General features: G+C 32.8%; 2 protein-coding genes across 2 annotated transcripts; one reads left to right on the top strand and one right to left on the bottom strand.

Moving 5' to 3' along the window:
- Positions 1-156: 156 nt before the first annotated feature.
- LOC109147037 (pentatricopeptide repeat-containing protein At2g27800, mitochondrial-like) lies at positions 157-7181 on the top strand. The gene is made up of 5 exons (XM_019294676.1): positions 157-269; positions 1043-1338; positions 1892-3246; positions 3398-3628; positions 6533-7181. Exons 1-3 carry the CDS (start codon positions 157-159, stop codon positions 3244-3246), a joined length of 1764 nt encoding a protein of 587 aa, XP_019150221.1. The 3' UTR covers positions 3398-3628; positions 6533-7181.
- On the bottom strand, positions 5354-14795 carry LOC109147038 (increased DNA methylation 1-like). Its single transcript, XM_019294677.1, has 9 exons — positions 14606-14795; positions 13170-13714; positions 12287-12389; positions 12110-12201; positions 11631-11872; positions 11369-11455; positions 10978-11077; positions 10634-10762; positions 5354-5431 (listed from the first exon to the last, which is right to left on the bottom strand). The coding sequence occupies exons 1-9, from the start codon at positions 14793-14795 to the stop codon at positions 5354-5356; spliced, it is 1566 nt and encodes a 521-aa protein (XP_019150222.1).
- Between the last annotated feature and the right edge of the window lie 3866 nt (positions 14796-18661).

An 18661-nucleotide genomic window follows, 5' to 3' on the forward strand; every position in this document is an offset into this window, starting at 1 on the left:
TACATTGATCTGGTTTAATTTCAGAAATATGGACTTTACAATTCTATTCGTGTTTATAGGTATCATTATAGCTTTTCAATTTATTGTGGTTATTCTTTACTACTTCCACTTCTCTCACGCCGATGATTATAATGATGATATGAATGGTTTCAATTTATGGAGGTTATCCTTTCCTGCTTCTTCCACTTCTCTTCTGCCGATGATAATGATTATAATGATGATACTGATGGTGGTGGTGGTGGTGATGATGATGATGATAGCGATGATGAGTAGGTATACGATATTGTTTCTAATTCTTAGTTAGAAGTTATTAGATTTGTACTAATTATATTAATAGATAGATTTTATTATTACATTTGTTTCATAATTGTAGTTGTTATTTTTTATAATTCTATTCTTAGAAGTAATTCATGAGTTATCCTAGATTTGTTTTATGAATATTTATTGGAGTTGAATTTGAATAATTTGTTTGCAAAATACTTATTACTATATGTTTGATCAAATTTAAAAACAGCTGATATTTATTTTGTACGTTTTGTTATGGTGCTCATATCAGCTTCCATATTTAATTTGATGCCTTTAAAAAAAGTAAATGGAATTAATGGAGTGATTCAGACATGATCAGATAAGGATGCATGTTATATGTAGCTATCAAAGAAGTTAGCAATCTTTCCGGGTTGGAATATATAGTGGGAAAAAAGGGTTATGTGAAAAGTTGGAACTGAAAAATATTCAATTCTGGAATTGAGGGATTGATTTCTGAAAAATTAATGTTCGAGACTAATTTTTCGGATGAAAAATTAACTCTTTAGATGGTTAAATTGTTCGGAATGGAAAACAACTCTTCGGATGGTGTTAAGGTTCCAATCATAAGAATTAAGATTGCTTCATACTCTCAATGATCGAACTAATGATAATTTTTAAATAATATATCAAATATTAAAATTTTAATATATTACAAATAAAATTTTAAAAATTAAATATTCAATTACTAAAAATAAACATTAATTATACTAAAAATGAGGGTAAAATGAATAAATAGTTGTTCAGGCGACCAGTCCTCTCTGTATTATGTATTCTCCGATCTTCTACGCAGCTCTTCAGTATCCACGGCTTCAACCTTCTACCGCATAACCCACATTCAAATTTCAGCAACCATTCAAGCAAACTTCAAGGAGAAAGCCGCCGGACCACTCCGTCTTCACGGAATCACAGCCACACCGCCGCAGGATCGCGGCGGCCTTCGCCGTGTATTTGTCTCAGTCAGCAGCTCCCTCGACCGCCGTCCACTTCGACTAGTCGTAAATCCTACAACAGCAGCAGCTTGCAGCTCCTCAGGTTCGAACCTCTACCCTACTTCAGTAAATCCCTAAATATTGTATCAAATTTTCTTATTAAATTTGTCAAAAATGGATTTGTGGTATTTATTTAGAATATATTAATATATATGATCATAAATTCTTAATTGGTGAATTGGCTAATTGTGAAGTGTTAATGCTTATTTGTAAATTATTATATCTAAATAATTGGCTAAATAAGCTCTTGTCAAACCGCCTTAATCCTAATTTAAAATTTTTTAAAGATCATAATTAATTTGTACTCAGTAGTTCAGACCTGTGACTTTGTCTTCAATCTCTATCATCTTCCCCTCTGAGCGTAATTGTGAGCAATTGTTTACCTTTCGCATCAGCAGTAGCTAGAAAGTCCATATCATTCTAATTCTATCTTTGATAGTTTAGGTTGAAGTTTCATCCAACACCTAAAAAAGCATTATTTTGTATTCTAGATTTCTAGCTGTCAAAGTTTAGTTAGCAATTACTCCGTAATAGTATTTATCTCATTCTTCAGAAGTTTTCTTGATAAATTTCTATTCATTTTGATATGCTCTCAGTGTTTAGGCATTGCCTCCAGCTGTTATGCTCCAGTAAAGTAACCATGTATCGGGGTATGGTAATAGCAAATCATCCAAATGTATGTGTTTCCTTGATCTCCACATGTGAGAATTTATTTATAAATGTCCATTCCCATTACTCAAGTACATGCCATTTTCAGCGGCAATTACACAATTCGTCAAAATCTGTAACGCTTTTGGCGAAAGAATGTTTTAATGCATCTATGATAAACTTTATTCCAGTTTCTTTCTATTCTTCTGATGCAATCCGACGCCTGAGGGCCCCCCCAACAAGGTCTCTGAGAAGGAGGATGCGCAAAAGAGCTTTGGCTGCTGCCAAACCTGTTCTTGATGAATCCTGGGTTCAAAGGGCAATATCTCAACTTCCACCTAGATTTACCCCTGAGGAGCTGTTGAATGTCATGAATGTAGAAAAAGATCCTTTGGTGTGTTTAGAATTGTTCAACTGGGCATCAACTCAACATAGGTTCAGGCATGATGCCTCAACGTTCCACATAACCATACAGAGGCTTGGTGCAGTGAAAATGTATCAGGAGATGGATGATGTTGTCAATCAAGTGCTTGCTGTTCCCTCTATTGGTTCTGAGGCACTTTACAATACTATGATATACTACTTCACAGAAGCTAGGAAGTTGACTAGAGCTGTAAATATATTTAAGCATATGCAGAACAGTAAGAAATTGGATTGCAGGCCGTCAATAAGAACTTACAATATTCTTTTTGCTGCACTTTTGAGTAACGGAAAGAATTCTTATATAAGTCACCTGTATATGGAGACCACTCGTAGCCTATTTAAACAGATGATTAATGATGGGGTTGAACCAGATATCTTTTCCTTGAATTCTATGATAAAAGGATATGTTCTTTCACTTCATGTGAATGATGCTCTGAGGATATTTCACCAGATGGGTGTTGTCTATAAGTGCCATCCAAACTCTTTTTCCTATGATTATCTGATCCATGGATTGTGTGCACAAGGTAGAACAAAGAATGCCACAGAACTCTGTGATGAAATGAAAAGGAAAGGATTTATTCCCAGTAGCAAATCTTACAACTCACTGGTGAACGCTTTAGCTTTGGGTGGAGAGGTAGAAAATGCAGTAAAATTATTGCGGGAGATGAATGACAATCAACGATCAGTTGACTTCATTACGTACAAGACAGTGGCTGATGAAATATGCCGGCAACAGAGTGTACATAATGCTATGAGTTTTTTGAAGGAGTTGCATGACAAGGATCTTATCGATGGCCATACTTACAAGAAGCTTTTATATGAACTTGAAGACAATTATCCCAATTCCCAAGACAAGCGTGGGCGTGGAAAATTGTTATAGGTATTGTACCCAAAGTGACTGTTAGTTTTCTTTAGCAGGAACGCCACTGGGTTGAAATACTTTATGACACAGTTGAGAAATTGTGAGTAAGATATAACATATATTGATGTATAACAGATAACTAATGATTTTGTTGATAATCCTCTGGTAGCGGTGGTAATGATTCCTTTCTTCATGAAATTCTGCCAACTAAGCCACTAGGTTCATCTGTAGACTCATTAGAAAATCACTTTACACATCTCAAATGGTGTTTGAACTGAAGATTGGATTTCATTAGGCTTGGTGGGTTGCGGTTCAAAGTGGTCCTGCAACTCGTAATGGGTGGAAAACAGGCTATCGTTTGCAATCTAATGATGGTGGCTTGGATTCATTGGCTAGCCTGGTATGTCTCTTCATTGCCTTTGTTGTGTTTGAGTTCTCATGCCCGTTTAGATATGCATTTTATGGTGCGCCACTTATTAGTTAACTATTTTTTAAACTACTTAGTTGTATGTGATTTTTTGCTGTTGTGGTAGGACTATGACTATATATATGGTATCAGCAATTTCAAGAGTTCTGATATAGCTTTTATTCTATGCCTACCCATATTTATTATTCTTTAGATTATTTTAAATTACTCTTACTGAGGTGAAATACTTCATTAAGCTGTGTGGTGTTTGGATGTGATCTTGCAGGACACATTAAAATCTGACTTTTGATAGTGTGGTAAAAATTTTCTATCTTTTTTAGTACTATTCATTAATGTCATTTAAAATCTGAGTTTCATAGTATCAATTAGTAGTATTATGAGCCTTGTGTAACGGGTGTTAAATAATAGCACTTTCTATTATTTCTCTTACTTTATCCATAACTACACACTGCCATATACTAGTATTTTTTATGCGCGATGCGCAAAAAATAGGTGCCCAATATTTATACATTATATTAAAATTTTAAATTTATTTAGATTTTAGATATTTAAATTATTCTAAATAATAATAATAATAATAATGTAAATCATTTTTATAAATTTGATATTTATATTTATGTAATAATTAAACATATAACTCAAATATTTAATGTGTATATATTATTATTAATGAAGAAGATAAGAAAATATATGGTGGATGCCTGTGTATGGTAACAATAATGGAAAAGATAACGGAAGTTATAACGGTAGGGGTATGTTTGTCCAAAATATTTTAATGTACAACCTTTATAGCATAATGTACAAAAAAACTTAACGGAAAAAACGGACATAAATCAGGGGTATAACTTTCATTCACATTTATTATGTTTTTAGATTAGATTTTTAGATATATATATATATATATATATATATATATATATATATATATATATATATATGCTAAACACAATGTAGAAGACGGCCCTTCACATTCCTACTTTACTATCCATGACCCTTCACATCCCTTTGGCTTTTCATATGCCTTGGCCCTTCATATCATCCCTACTTTATTCACTTCTAACACTCCCCCTTAAGCAAGCTGGAGCATAGATATCAATCATGCCCAGCTTGTTACAAATATATCACATGAGCCATAGGACTTCACATCTTGAGTCATAACCTTCGAGATCAACACCCATGTCTCGAACCACTTGAACAATCTTCAAACCACGCTGTGCCAAATCAGTCCACAGTTCAACTTGTTGCACCAACAAAGCTTCCACGAAGCCAAAATCAGGCCAAACACCACAGCGCACTGCGCACCTGCCACTCACACCCCACACCGGTATCAACACTGCTTAACACCACAGTGCTCCTGCCTCTTGCACCACAAGCCATTATTAGCGCTGCCTAACACCAGTGTTTTTCTTGTTTTCCTGGTGCACACAAATTGGTTCATCTGGAACAAATTCTTCTTCAACCATCGGCCTCCCATAATTGCCGTGGCATATGCCAGGTCCGCACCCCTCCTGGCATTCGTGTTGCCCATCACTACAGCACCCCGGACTGATTCACAATGAACAAGCTGGACTGACTCAACTCATACCAAAATATGAGACTAATCCTATGACCCATAGCCCAAACAACATATAAACTAAACTTAATAAGGCCACAAATTATAAAGAAACAACACAAAATAACATAAACCCTACTACCCAATTATTCTTTCTCCTCTTCTCCAAAAGCCAAACCACCGCCTCTTCCTTTGTATGCAGTGGTGGTAGTAGAAGCAGTAGCCTGCACAAGTAGCAATTTTACAGCAGAAACAGCAGCAGCACAACTGTCACAGGCTTGGAGAACACCAAAATCTCTCACTCTTCACCTAGGTCGACTCTCCTCTTCACGGCGAAACTCCCGGTGGAGTCGCCGTCTAAAAAGGTCGTCAGAAAAGGCCTCACGCGCTCTCACGCGTCGGCGCGTGGTCACTGGAGCTCTGGTCAGCGGCGGCGCGTGGAGGCTACGTTGGTCGCTCCCCTTCCTCCGGCGGCGTCGCCTCCTTGCGCCGATCAATGCCCAATAGGCTCTGATACCATGTTAAATAATAGCACTTTCTATTATTTCTCTTACTTTATCCTTAATTACACACACTGCCATATATATACATGCTAAACACAATGTAGAACACCCTTCACATCTGTACTTTACAATACATGGCCCTTCACATCCCTTTGGCTTTTCATATGTCTTGGCCCTTTATATCCATACTTTATTCACTTCTAACAATGGGCCTAGAATCCGGCCCAGCGTCCGTGTGGCATCCCGGGGCCTCTCCCACCTTGCGGACCAGCCTTACCCCTCATATATGCTAAAGTGGTTTCGCCCTACCATGGGCTCATCAAGGAAACGACAATAGCTCCCGACCAGTTGTGCCCTTCAAATCACCTCGGTCCCCTTCATAGTCAAGTCCAAGACTAGCACAAGCTCCCCGAACTTAAACGGATCGGCATGCCTAACTCGGCAAGACCTTAGCATCTAAGGCAGAACAACCCTTGACGTTATTGTCGCCCCCTACCCATTTTATGGCAAGCTAGCCAATTGGCCCGTTCATTCATTGGGTCTAACACGGTCACGCAAACGGTGCGTGACACTCGGCTCAGATAGCTCTGCAAACAAACATTATTCACATGTGTGATACGTAAGGTAATGAAGATATATACTTAAAAGAAGATGAGCATTATAATGATAAACAATCATCACCCTTCTATTTTTCAGAAACATGATGTGCATTCATGTAGGGGCCGAGTATGCATGCTTGGTGACTTGAAGTTCATCATTCATGATATAACTAGCAAATATATGTATAATGTCTGAAACAATAAAATTTTATCTGTGTTTCAGTGGGAACTGATACAGTGTTCGCGTATTGTTCGGCATCACTGCTTTGGATGAATGGCAATAAATCCAGTAAAGTCGAGTCCAGAAAGATCTGATGGACCCTTTCTCTTTTCCTCTGCAACTTTGTTGGTTGTGTGAGAGCTTGGATTGTGTGGAGCTAAGTTGGTTGTGATAAATTACATATCTTGTTGAATGCTCTCCCATAAACTTTTTGGTGATCCATATCTACAAGTTGCCATGTTTCTATAGATGATGCTGAGAAACATTTTTTTTGGAAAATACCACATGCACTCCCATTTCTTACTCCCAACTTGTACTTCCTTTCACAAATTCTTGATGTAGACACATTCTCTGGGACCCACATGATGAAAATATCCAATCTTTGCTTGTCATGTCATGGAATAAAAGTGAGGGAGTAAAATTTGGATGTACATGTAGTAAAACTTTTTTTTTTATGCCTGAAGAGTGATAGAGGATACCAGTCGTTGGAACTGGCCATAATCCTGAGCACTTTTTACTAATATGCACTATGTGACGTTTAATTTTAAATTATTTACATTGTTGCTTATTATCACAATTGTAATAGTAATGGTGATATTCATTCATTGACTATTCGGTTGTGTTATATAATAGGTTTGATTGTGTTATATAATACACTGTATATGTGCCGTTTTGAAAATTGAGGGAAAATACAGAAGGATGTAAATCATACCTTTGCTAAGAGCCCCCTCACTTTGAGAGGTTGCTCCGGTACTACTGTTGGTGAGACTCGATCCTTGATTATTTTTTTTCAAATTTCATCCCTATGACCACTGCTTATGTGGACAACTTTTTTTAGGCAAATTATGCTATGGACACATTGTACATTCATAATTTCTATATTGTACATTCATAATTTTTATACTGTAGATTCATAATTTCTAAACTGTAGGTTCATAAAATTTATAATGTAGATTCATAATTTCTATACTGCACATTCATAATTTCTGTACTGTAGATTCATTATTTCTTTAATGTAAATTTAAAAAGTATGAATGTACAGCGTGTCCACCATGTCCACCATGCACATGGTGGACACGGGTCCCAGGCATAACGCTCCATTTTTTAAAATCATATTAACGTACTTAGCGGGCTGTAGCTATTGATGTATTCATCTGGTCAACCAATTGACTCTAATAATTCCACCCTCATGGTAATTCAAATCTAATTGAATACAATCATAATTCAAATAAAATTGAATACAATCAAGACCATAACATGTAAACATTTCCCTATCCTACGGACCTATTAATCTTTTAGCAACAACACATTTTCAAAGAATCTGCTATATAATCAAGCATTAATCATACACAATATAAAGCAAATCTTCTAACATAACTATCACAACCTAATGAGTTCAAGACACTTCTTGACTTTCAATGAAATCTGCTTCTTCTTCTTCATTATCGGACACTTCTTCTTCATCAATTGCTCCTTCAATTCATATTCAATTAATTAGCTAAGCATAATTTCAACTAAAATGTGGTGAAAGAATCCATACCCAATAGGCAATTAATTAGTTTAAATTTTATTATTTTCATTTAATGGAAGCCTAAATAATCAAAATACCTCTTGTTAATGTTTGGTCCATTTGTTGCAACGAAGGAGGATCTTTTGCAGTCTAAAAGCGTCACGGAACATCAATGTGTTGTAGTTTATTAGCTGTTTCTTTGTTTCATCATCCAATACACCAAATTCATACTTTTTCTTCCAACTTTCTTTCTTTTCTGGTGTAGATAGGATGATTAATTTTTCGATATTGGGGTAGCAAAGTTCCTGCATAATATATATATCACCGCTATGCATGTTATATATGTTGAGAAATCAAAATAATTTTATTATTTACAAAAAAAAAAAAAGAAAAGATTCGTATAGAAAAATAAAGGTGTTAGCTTGGTCATACGGAAGCACGTGCAATATGCGTGTATGACGAATTACTTTAAGCGGGAAAGGAAATTAAAAGTAAATTACTTATAAAAATATAATTTTAAAAAGAAATTAACTTACATATTCAATAGCAATCATAAATTTTCTACACATCTCTTTATGTCTATGAGTAAAATTGGTAGCAATAAAAGGCATTTCATAAATCCTTTTGTCATGGATCCTACTATAAATTTAATAAACATTATATACTTAATAAGCTAAGGAGAGAAAAAAAGGGGAGGAAAGAAAGAAAAAATGAGAAAAAATAAAATCTTTTAATTGTATTAACGTACTCAGTGGGCATGTGTAGTGCACACGCCTACTGAACGTTGGGTGCGTGCGACAAGCACTAGCACCTCTATCTTCTTCTTCTCTCTCTCTTTTTTTTTTTTTTTTTTTTTTAATTAATTATAAATTTTTACGGGGTCCTCAAAAAACAAAATTTCTACAGCAATTTGCTGTGATGGATTGGTATTACAATTAATTATATGGTAATTATTCATTATATTACTTGATATTTTATAGTAATTAATATATTAAATAATTTTCAATAGTATATATAATAATTAATTTTTACTCTAAATTAATCAAAAAATTAATTTTTACTCTAACTTTGCATCATGTGGCAAATTTAGGAGGAAAAAAAATAGGATTACTTTTCATACCCATAAATATAATTGGATTACCTAAATATTAAACCTAATTACTTGTATTAAAAAAAAAAAACTAATTACTTACGTGTAAAAAATTTGTTTTAAATAACATTTTCTTGATTAGCTTTACACCTTTGTTGTATTAAGATACAACTTTTGAGAAAACATTTGTCTTCATATGTTCTTCATATGTTCATTTTTGTTTCAATTACAGAAAAATCACAGACAACTATGGAAGCTACTAGAATGTATTACTATTCCTAGCTGAAAGAAACCATACGAGTGGATTATAGAGTAGCTTCCTTAAAGCAACTACAATAGTTACATTATATTGTTCTGATTAGGTTTGTGTCCAACAAGGAGAGAGAAGTGGGAAAAAAAGAAAATGAAAAATATCACAGTCAAAATAAATTAAAATTTTATTAATTGTATTAACGCACTTAGCGGGCATGTGCATTGCACGTGCCCAACAGTAGCTACTGGTGTAATCATTTGGTCAATCATTTGACTCCAATTCGACCCTCATGGTAATTCAAATAAAATTAGAAACAATCAAAACCATAACATGTAAACATCTCCCTATCCTACTTACCTATAGTAGGAACAAGAATGTGTAGTGTGGCTCATATGTGCTCTACTCTTTTAGCAACAACACATTTTCAAAGAATATGCCATATAATCAAAGCATTAATCATACACAATATGAAGCAAATCTTCTAACATAACCTTGCATGATCACAACCTAATGAGTTCAAGACACTTCTTCTTGACTTTCAATGAAATCTTTTTCTTCTTTTTCTTCATTATCAAACACTTCATCTTCTTCAATTCATCAATTGCTCCAATCCTTCAATTCATATTCAATTAGCTAAGCATAATTTCAACTGAAGTGAAAGAATCCATAGCCAATAGGCAATTAGTTTAAATTTTATTATTTTCAATTTTTTTGAAAACCCAAAAATCCAAACTTCATATTAAAGCAACGCTGAAATAAAAGATGGGGGAGAACCCTCCCTGTACATAGACTCAGACTGATCACTAATTGCCTTTGCCAAAGCATGGGCAACCAATTCACAAAACGACTAATATGATAAAATTCTAAAGAAACAAAAGAACTACGCAAAGAAAGACAAGAATGAATAACAGAGCCAACATAAGTTCTATCAATACGATCCCCTTTTAAAGCTAGCACGAACTAAATTAAGACAATCAAAACCACCCGTATCACCTCCACACCTCAAGCTTTGATCCAGGAAAGTGCTTCCTTACTGCCCCCAGAAGAGAATTATAAACACAGTCCAATAATGGTCCATTAGTTGCTGTCACAAACACCCCATGCCTGTCAAATTAACACGCCCCATACGCTGCCTTAGCCGCTGCAGCCGTGAAACCAGCATCAAAGCAGCAGTAGTAGCTTAATGTTTGGTCATTTGTTGCAAGGAAGGAGGATCTTTTGCAGTTTAACAGCGTCATGAAACATCAATACATTGTAGTTTATTAGATGTTTCTTTGTTTCATCATCTAATACACTAAATCCATATTTTGTCTTCCAACTTTCTGTCTTTTCTGGTGCAGATGGAATGATTAGTTTCTCTATATTGAGGTAGCAAAGTACCTGCAAAATAAGTATATCACCGTTAAGCATGCCATATATGTTGGGAAATCAAAATATTTATAAAAAAAACATTCATATAGAAAAATAAAGGTGTTAGCTTGGTCATATGGGAGCACGTGCAATATGCGTGTATGACAATTAATTTAAGCCAGAAAGGAAATTAAAAGTAAATTACTTATAAAAATATAATTTTAAAGATCAATTAAATAACTTACAGATTCAATAGCAATCATAAGTTTTCTACACATCCCTTTGCGTCTATGAGCAGAATGAGCAGTAATGAAAGGCATTTCTGCAATCCTTGTGTCATGAATCCTATAAATTAAAACAACATTATATACATAAAAGCTTCAACATTTTAATTATTTGATATAACATAGCTTGAACCAAACACTTCTAAAAACTTGAAGGGGAGGAGGAATGAGATTCTCATTAATATGATAAGAATTTCGCATTGTGTAAAGAAACTCCGCATGCATTCCCTTAAACCAAATAAGAGCATATATGTTCGAATGTTCACATTTCAGAGATTATATTATGTGATATACTATGAATCAAATTGACACATATAACAAATATATACCATATATGTTTGATGATTATTACCTTAGAGCTGCAACACAAACTATTTTCCCATTTGTTTCCAAGACAGCGGTGTAGAAGCCTTTGAAGTCAATTCTATTGAAATTTGAACTGCAAAAGTTTAAATGATGAAACAGAAGGTGTCTATCACTATATATATATATATATATATATATATATATATATATATATGTCAATATAAGTCATAATTCAAAAATGAAATTTATTTTATAACTTTAGATTCATGATGTTATAGAAATTTTTATAATGTCTAGCTAGTACATACCCACAGTTGTAAATGACATTTTTGATAACGTTAATTTTTGTGTAGCTATCAAAAACTTGTCCGAAGGAATCCTCCATTAATCTCCAGGCAACAGCGAGCTTGGAGTGACAAATTGTTCTTTCATAATCTTCATCTATGTACACTCCGTGCTGATGATCTAATTGACGGAGTAAAGTCCATGAATATCCTTCTTCCAATTCATTCTTTAATCCTACCAATGTTTTCTCCAGTTTCTCAGAAACCTTATTTGCAACAAAAACATAAAATATATCATTAAAATCTTAGTTTTAGACCACAAAACATTATTAGTAGTAGTTAGTCTCTTCATTACAACTTATTTGACCTTATGATACAATGCAAACATTTTAATTTGCCCACATCTCACAATACACTTATCTTTTTGTAGAATCTATATATATATATATATATATATATATATATATATATATATATATATATATATATATAGGAAAGCTCACCTCTATGCAATTCTGGTCACAGTAAAGAGCATGAGAGAGCATGTTTAGATCAAGTTCTCTTTCTTCCAACCCTTGACAGCACTTCAAATGATCTGTTCAATAACAATGAAAATTTTGTTTAACTTATAATTTTGGTAATGAGAGTAAATCAAACATTGACTTAATTTAATTGCTTACATTTCCTGCCACATTGATGACATTTGTTCATCAAATCATCATCCATTTCTCCACAGAACTTGCAGATACAATATGGACAATACCATGAACCCTCTGGAACCCCCTGAAATTGGTGAACAAAAAAAGAGTTATTTGCTTGGTGTTTTATAGGATCAAACACTTACGACTACGCCAAAAGTTACTAGTAATGCTGGACAACTATCACATATTCAAGAACTAGGGTGTTGGACTACCCTTTACCTGCCTCCGCCCAACAATTCTCCTAGTCACATGATGGACTCGACCCTTTACCAACCTCCACCCAATAATTCCCTAGACATATGGTGCTGGATTTGGCCCTCTACCACCAGCTTTCGTCCAACAATATAATTCCCCTAGCCACATGGTGTTGGACTTGACCCTTTAACAACTTTCGTCCGGCAATTCCCCTAGCTACATGGTGCTGGACTTAGCCCTTTACCAGTCTTCGTCGAACAATTCCCCTAGCCACATGGTGTTAGACTTAGCCCTTTACCAGCGTTCGCCCAACAATTCCCCTAGCCACGTGGTGCTAGACTTGGCCCTTTATCAATCTTAGTCCAACAATCCCCATAGCCACATATATAGTGTTGGACTTGAGTACTTGACCCTTTACTAGCCTCCGACTGGCCTACAATTCTCCTAGTCACATGGCGCTGAACTTGGCTCTTTAATTACCGGCCTTTGTCCAACAATTTCTCTAATCACATGGTGTACTGTTGGACTTGACCATTTACTAACCCCAGACAATTCCCCTCAATACATGGTGCTCGACTTGGCCCTTTTTGGCTTCCGCCCAACACTTGAAAACGAGATAATAAGAGTAGAAAGAAATAATATTTGTTTTGGATCTCTATGATCTCACCGTAATATCCATGCAGGGCTGATGATAGGTTGAGCTACAGCCGTCGCAACAGAGGAGATCACCACCAATGGCGCAAACAATGCACCCAGCATCATGCCTATCCTCTGCACTGATAAACTTCGTCTCACGATTCTCGCGCTCACTAGGATCACGCAACGCCTCATCCATACACGACAACATAGATTTTCGCGAACTACCTGCGGCGACGAGGATTCTGTCGTAATAACGCTCTTGATCCGACGAGGTTCCTCCGGCGTGAGCGTGAAATTCTTGAGGTGTCAGTGTTTTTGTGCAGCAACGACACAATATCCCCTCCCTCTTTATCTTCCCTTTCTTCTCTATGTTCCCATCATCCATAACTTCTCCGTTTTCTTCAACTGTTTTAGAGTCAATGAGCCATGAAAGGATGGTTGCAGGTTTCAAAGATGACGATGGCCTGCTGATATTCCTCCTACAACGGACCCTTGGAGCTTCAGGTGTCGTTTCATCACAGTTTTCACTCGCGGAACGGTGGCGCTTGCGTCTCACGTTAGCAACTGGTGGCTCTGCAGAAGAAGGTGCAGTGGCAAATGAAATATATATTTTAATTAGAATATGAATGGATAAAGCTTCAATAATATAGCATCATGTCATTTAATATAATAATATAATATGAGTTGATACCATCTGAGGTCCTCCGAGTATAGTGGTCTTGCCACGTTTAATCCTAAACTTTCAAACTCACCATCTGTGGTCCTTTGACTTTCAAATTTAGCCATTCGTGGTCCTAGTTAACCACCCATGGTCCTTCAACTATTAAATTTTAACCAACAATGGTCCTTCCAAAAGGACCATGACTGGTTAAATTTCAAAACTTGAAGGACCATGGGTGGTTAACTTGGACCATGAATGGTTAAATTTTAAAGTCGAAGGACCACAAATGATCAATTTAAAAGTTTAGGACTAAACGTGGTAAAACCACTATACTCGGAGGATCTCAAATGGTATTAACTCAATATAATATATATCATACCAATTGTATATATATGTTCGTATGAGACAACTCTTTTTTTTTTTTTTTTTTTTTTTTTTGGGTAATTAAAAAAAAACCTATAATATGAGACAAGTTTGTCATATACTTATGTCACTTTAATTTTTATAATGTTACTCTCAATTTGTAATTCATTTTTATTACTCCCTACTTAGACAACATCTGTTCAATCAATAAAATCATGATACTGCGGCACAGACTTTGCGCAGTGATTTATTAGTAGGCACTAGACAATATTTGAAAGAAGAAATCAAGGTGTGGGGTTATGCCCAAACTTACATAGTAACCCATCAGTAAATACATAGGTCATCATCACATCAATATGATCAAAATACTAATGTATTTATTAAAAGACATTCCAGAAAATTCATATTTTTAGTGATAAAATATACACAACCTTATATACCTGATGTTTGTTCTTGATTAGTATCCCTAATGGGAGGAGGATTAAGGTTTGAATAATGTCTTCTAGACGACAACCTTATTAGTTGATAATCAGGGTCTTTAGTTCTGTCATCATCAGATGATGATGAGTCATTGGATGACACTCTACCACTTTCCCTTTGTTGCCTCCCTCTACTTGAATTCTCAGCCATCATATATTGCTTTCTATATCTGCTTCAAATCAATTAAACACACAAAAAAAATGGTAAAAATTCATTCACTAAATTATAAAAAGGGAGTAATTGCACTTTATATCCCTGAGTTATAAGATAATTGAATTTAGTTCATATGTTATAGTATCACAACTTTTAGTTCTTGCTGAATTGTCAATAAAGTGACGTTTTCAGACCTTCTATGTCAAAAATTTACTATTATTATTCAAAACAAATAATATGATTTTACCTTTTACTTCTCTTTTTTCATCAAACCGACACTCCAACTTTACCAATCACTTGCTAGATAGAGTTGCAAAAATAAATATTTTTGACAAATCCATTAACAAAAGGATCAAAAGCGCCACTTCATTATATTGACAAGCCAAGAATAGAAAGTAGTGATGCTCTAAAGAAGTACAACAAAATGTTTTTACAAATCCATTAAAATATTTATATATGTAGAGTGAAGTTGGAATAGATTACCAATTAAGTGTGCAGCTAATCCATTTAATTTGTAAACCATGTACAACAATTCGTTTACACCATTGTGAGTTTTGTGCAGAGAAATTTAAAAATGATGATTCACATATCTATAGATATCAATAATAATATATTCAAATCATAAAAGAAATGATGGTTATCAATAACGATTTATATAAAAATTCATATCAATTTTACAAACATCAAGTCAATTGCTACATTTGCTGATAGATATCCATTTAAAATAATCAAAAGATTGAAAATTTCACATGAATAAATAATGAAAAGAATCACAAACTTTAAAGACCTATATACTTACTCAAGAATCACCGTCGTCTACTATATGTGTTAGGGTTTTACCGGCTAGGAATAGGAGTAGATTGCAGTAGCTCCTTTAGTTGTCCGTCTGCGATTTTTCTGTAGTTGTTGAAATAAGAATGAAAAAATGGAGAACAGGCGAAGACAAATATTTTCTCAAAGGTGTAAAGGCGCGTCCGTCTGCGATTTTTCTATAGTCGTTGAAATAAGAATGAAAAAATGGAGAACAGGCGAAGAAATATATTTTCTCAAAGGCGTAAAGGCGCGTCCTTCTGTGATTTTTTTGTAGTCGTTGAAATAAGAATGAAAAAATGGAGAAAAGACGAAGACAAATATTTTTTTCAAAGGTGTAAAGGCGCGACGATAATCAAGAAAATGTTATTTAAAACAAATTTTGTACACCTATCTAATTATGTTTAATATTTAGGTAATCGAATTATATTTGCGGGTATGAAAAATAATACTAAAATTTTCCCTCCTAAATTGTCCTCATGATGCGAAATTAGAGTAAAATTCATTTTTTGATTAATTTAGAGTAAAAATTAATTATTATACAATTGATAGTTATTTACTATATTCATTAGTATCTAATATATATATATATATATATATATATATATATATATATATATATATATATATATATATATATATATATATATATATATATATATATATTAGTATTTTCGTACGTGCGTTGCACGGGATGAATTGTTATAATATTTTAAAAATATTTAGATCGATATATAATTGTATAAAATATAACATCGAATATTAAATAATATAATTGAAAAATTGAGTTGTACCGATTCTGTTTTCTGATGTTATCATTGCTTGAATTCGAGCAAATAATTGCCAATTAATAGCTAACGTGTAGATATACGCATTCAGTGCTGCAACTTTAGAGATTTTATATATCAGTGTTTATGATTTGTATTAATTGGGCTAATTAGCTCATTGTCTAGCAACTCAGTTATAGAAATTATTTATACGGAATATATATATTTTTTATGTAGATATATAGCAATTTTGTCATCTTTGTATATAAAAAAAAAACATAATATCACTGTCTTGAATTACACATTATTGAAAATCTCTTTGTAGAGGACATTGGTAGTAGTAACAGAATTTTATCCATCCTCGTCTAGAGTTAAAACCATCAGGATGGGTGACTCGGTAAAAAAGCCACATACAATTAACCATTTAACCGTGATTAAAGATTGTTTTTTTTTTTTTTTTTTTTTTTTCAGTTATAACTCAACGTGAGTTAGTGTTTGACCCTGACTTTTGTTGATAGTTATGGCATATGCGAGCATCAACGTGAATTGTTTTCGTTAGAACTTGAAGTGCAATCTCGTCTCAAAAGGGTGAAAGATATTTTAATTGAAGATTTACTTTTATTAATAGTATAAATTATTATTTCCTTATAAAATTACATAGAATTTCAAATGGATTTTCCCATTTATTACACAGAATTTGTTTCTGTTATTCTCACAACTATAATGGTCTAATTATTCTCAGAATTTGATAACCATTTTGACTTTAATCTGTGGTAACAATTCATTAGATATAGATATTAATTTGGGCAGGAATGTGAAAGAGGAGGATTTTACTTTTACTAATAGTATAAATTGGTGTTAATAATAATTAATAAATTATTTCTTTATAAAATTACGCATAATTTCAAACAAATTTTTTCATTTATTACGCAGAATTTGTGTCCATTATTTTCACAATGATAATAATTTAATTATTCTCAGAATTTGGTAACCATTTTTTATTTTTATGTACATATTGACTTTAATCTATGGTAACAAATCATTAGATATTAATTAATTTTCATATAAAATTTTGTTACCAATTAAGCTTTATTAATTTTGTACTAATTAATTAATATTCATATTAATTTGGGCTAGAATGTTGTAAAGAACGATTTTACTTTTATTAATATTATAGATAGATTAATTTCATTTTGAAATCATTGGTTCACATATTTCAATTATTTATTTTTTACTTTAATTATTCTCATTGTAATCATAATTGATATTGCAATAATTGATTTATGATATTTATCAAATTGAATATTTTTTTAAATATAAAATTTTCTCATTTTAGGGGTTAAAATAATATTTTAAAATTATTTTTATTTTTAATATATTTTCCAGCAACCCAAACACTCACTTAGTTTCGCATAAAAAAACTGATAAAGAAAAGTCATTTAACTAAAGAAATTAAAACAAATTAAACTAAATCTAATCATGCTATATTTATTTCTAACTGTATATTAATTTCATTTTGAAATCATTGGTTCACATATTTGAATTATTTTTTTTTAATTATTCTCATTGTAAACATAAATGATATTACAACAATTAATTTATGATATTTATCAAATTTTATTTTTTTTAAATATAAAATTTTCTCATGTTTAGGGATTAACAAATATTTTAAAATTATTTTTTATTAGTAAATATTTTTATTTTTAAAATATTTTCTAGCAACCCAAACACTCCCTTAGTCTCTATAAAACACTGATAAAGAAAAATCATTTCATTAAGAAAATAAAAACTAATTAAAGTAAATCTAATCATGCTATATTTATTTCTAATTGTATATTAATTTCATTTTGAAATCATTAGTTCACATATTTGAATTATTTATTTTTTCTTTAATTATTATAAACAGAAATTATGATATTTATCAAATTGTATTTTTTTAAAATATAAGATTTACACATGTTATGAGGGGTTAAAAAATATTTTAAATTTATTTTTTATTAGTATGTATTTTTATTTTAAATTATTTTCCAGCAATCCAAACACTCCCTTAGTCTACCATAAAAAAAAACTGATAAAGAAAATTCATTTCATTAAGAAAATAAAACTAATTAAAGTAAATCTAATCATGCTATATTTATTTGTAACTGTATATTAATTTCATTTTGAAATCATTGGTTCACATATTTAAATTATTTAAAAAATTCATATAATTAAGTTGATTTATTCCACCAAGACCACGTGGTCTAATGGTACCCAGGTTGGACTTTCATTTAGAAGATTGTGAGT

The sequence above is a fragment of the Ipomoea nil genome, unplaced genomic scaffold, assembly GCF_001879475.1.
Source record: "Ipomoea nil cultivar Tokyo-kokei standard unplaced genomic scaffold, Asagao_1.1 scaffold1971, whole genome shotgun sequence".
NCBI lineage: Eukaryota > Viridiplantae > Streptophyta > Magnoliopsida > Solanales > Convolvulaceae > Ipomoea > Ipomoea nil.

Coding starts and splice junctions, on each gene's coding strand:
- LOC109147037 (XM_019294676.1), top strand. CDS start 157: ATGGAGGTTATCCTTTCCTGCTTCTTCCACTTCTCTTCTGCCGATGAT. Junction 270..1,042: donor GATGATGATAGCGATGATGA/GTAGGTATACGA, acceptor ATGAATAAATAG/TTGTTCAGGCGACCAGTCCT. Junction 1,339..1,891: donor AGCAGCTTGCAGCTCCTCAG/GTTCGAACCTCT, acceptor ATATGCTCTCAG/TGTTTAGGCATTGCCTCCAG.
- LOC109147038 (XM_019294677.1), bottom strand. CDS start 14,795: ATGGCTGAGAATTCAAGTAGAGGGAGGCAACAAAGGGAAAGTGGTAGA. Junction 13,715..14,605: donor TAATCAAGAACAAACATCAG/GTATATAAGGTT, acceptor CTTCTTCTGCAG/AGCCACCAGTTGCTAACGTG. Junction 11,078..11,368: donor GTTTGTGTTGCAGCTCTAAG/GTAATAATCATC, acceptor TTTAATTTATAG/GATTCATGACACAAGGATTG.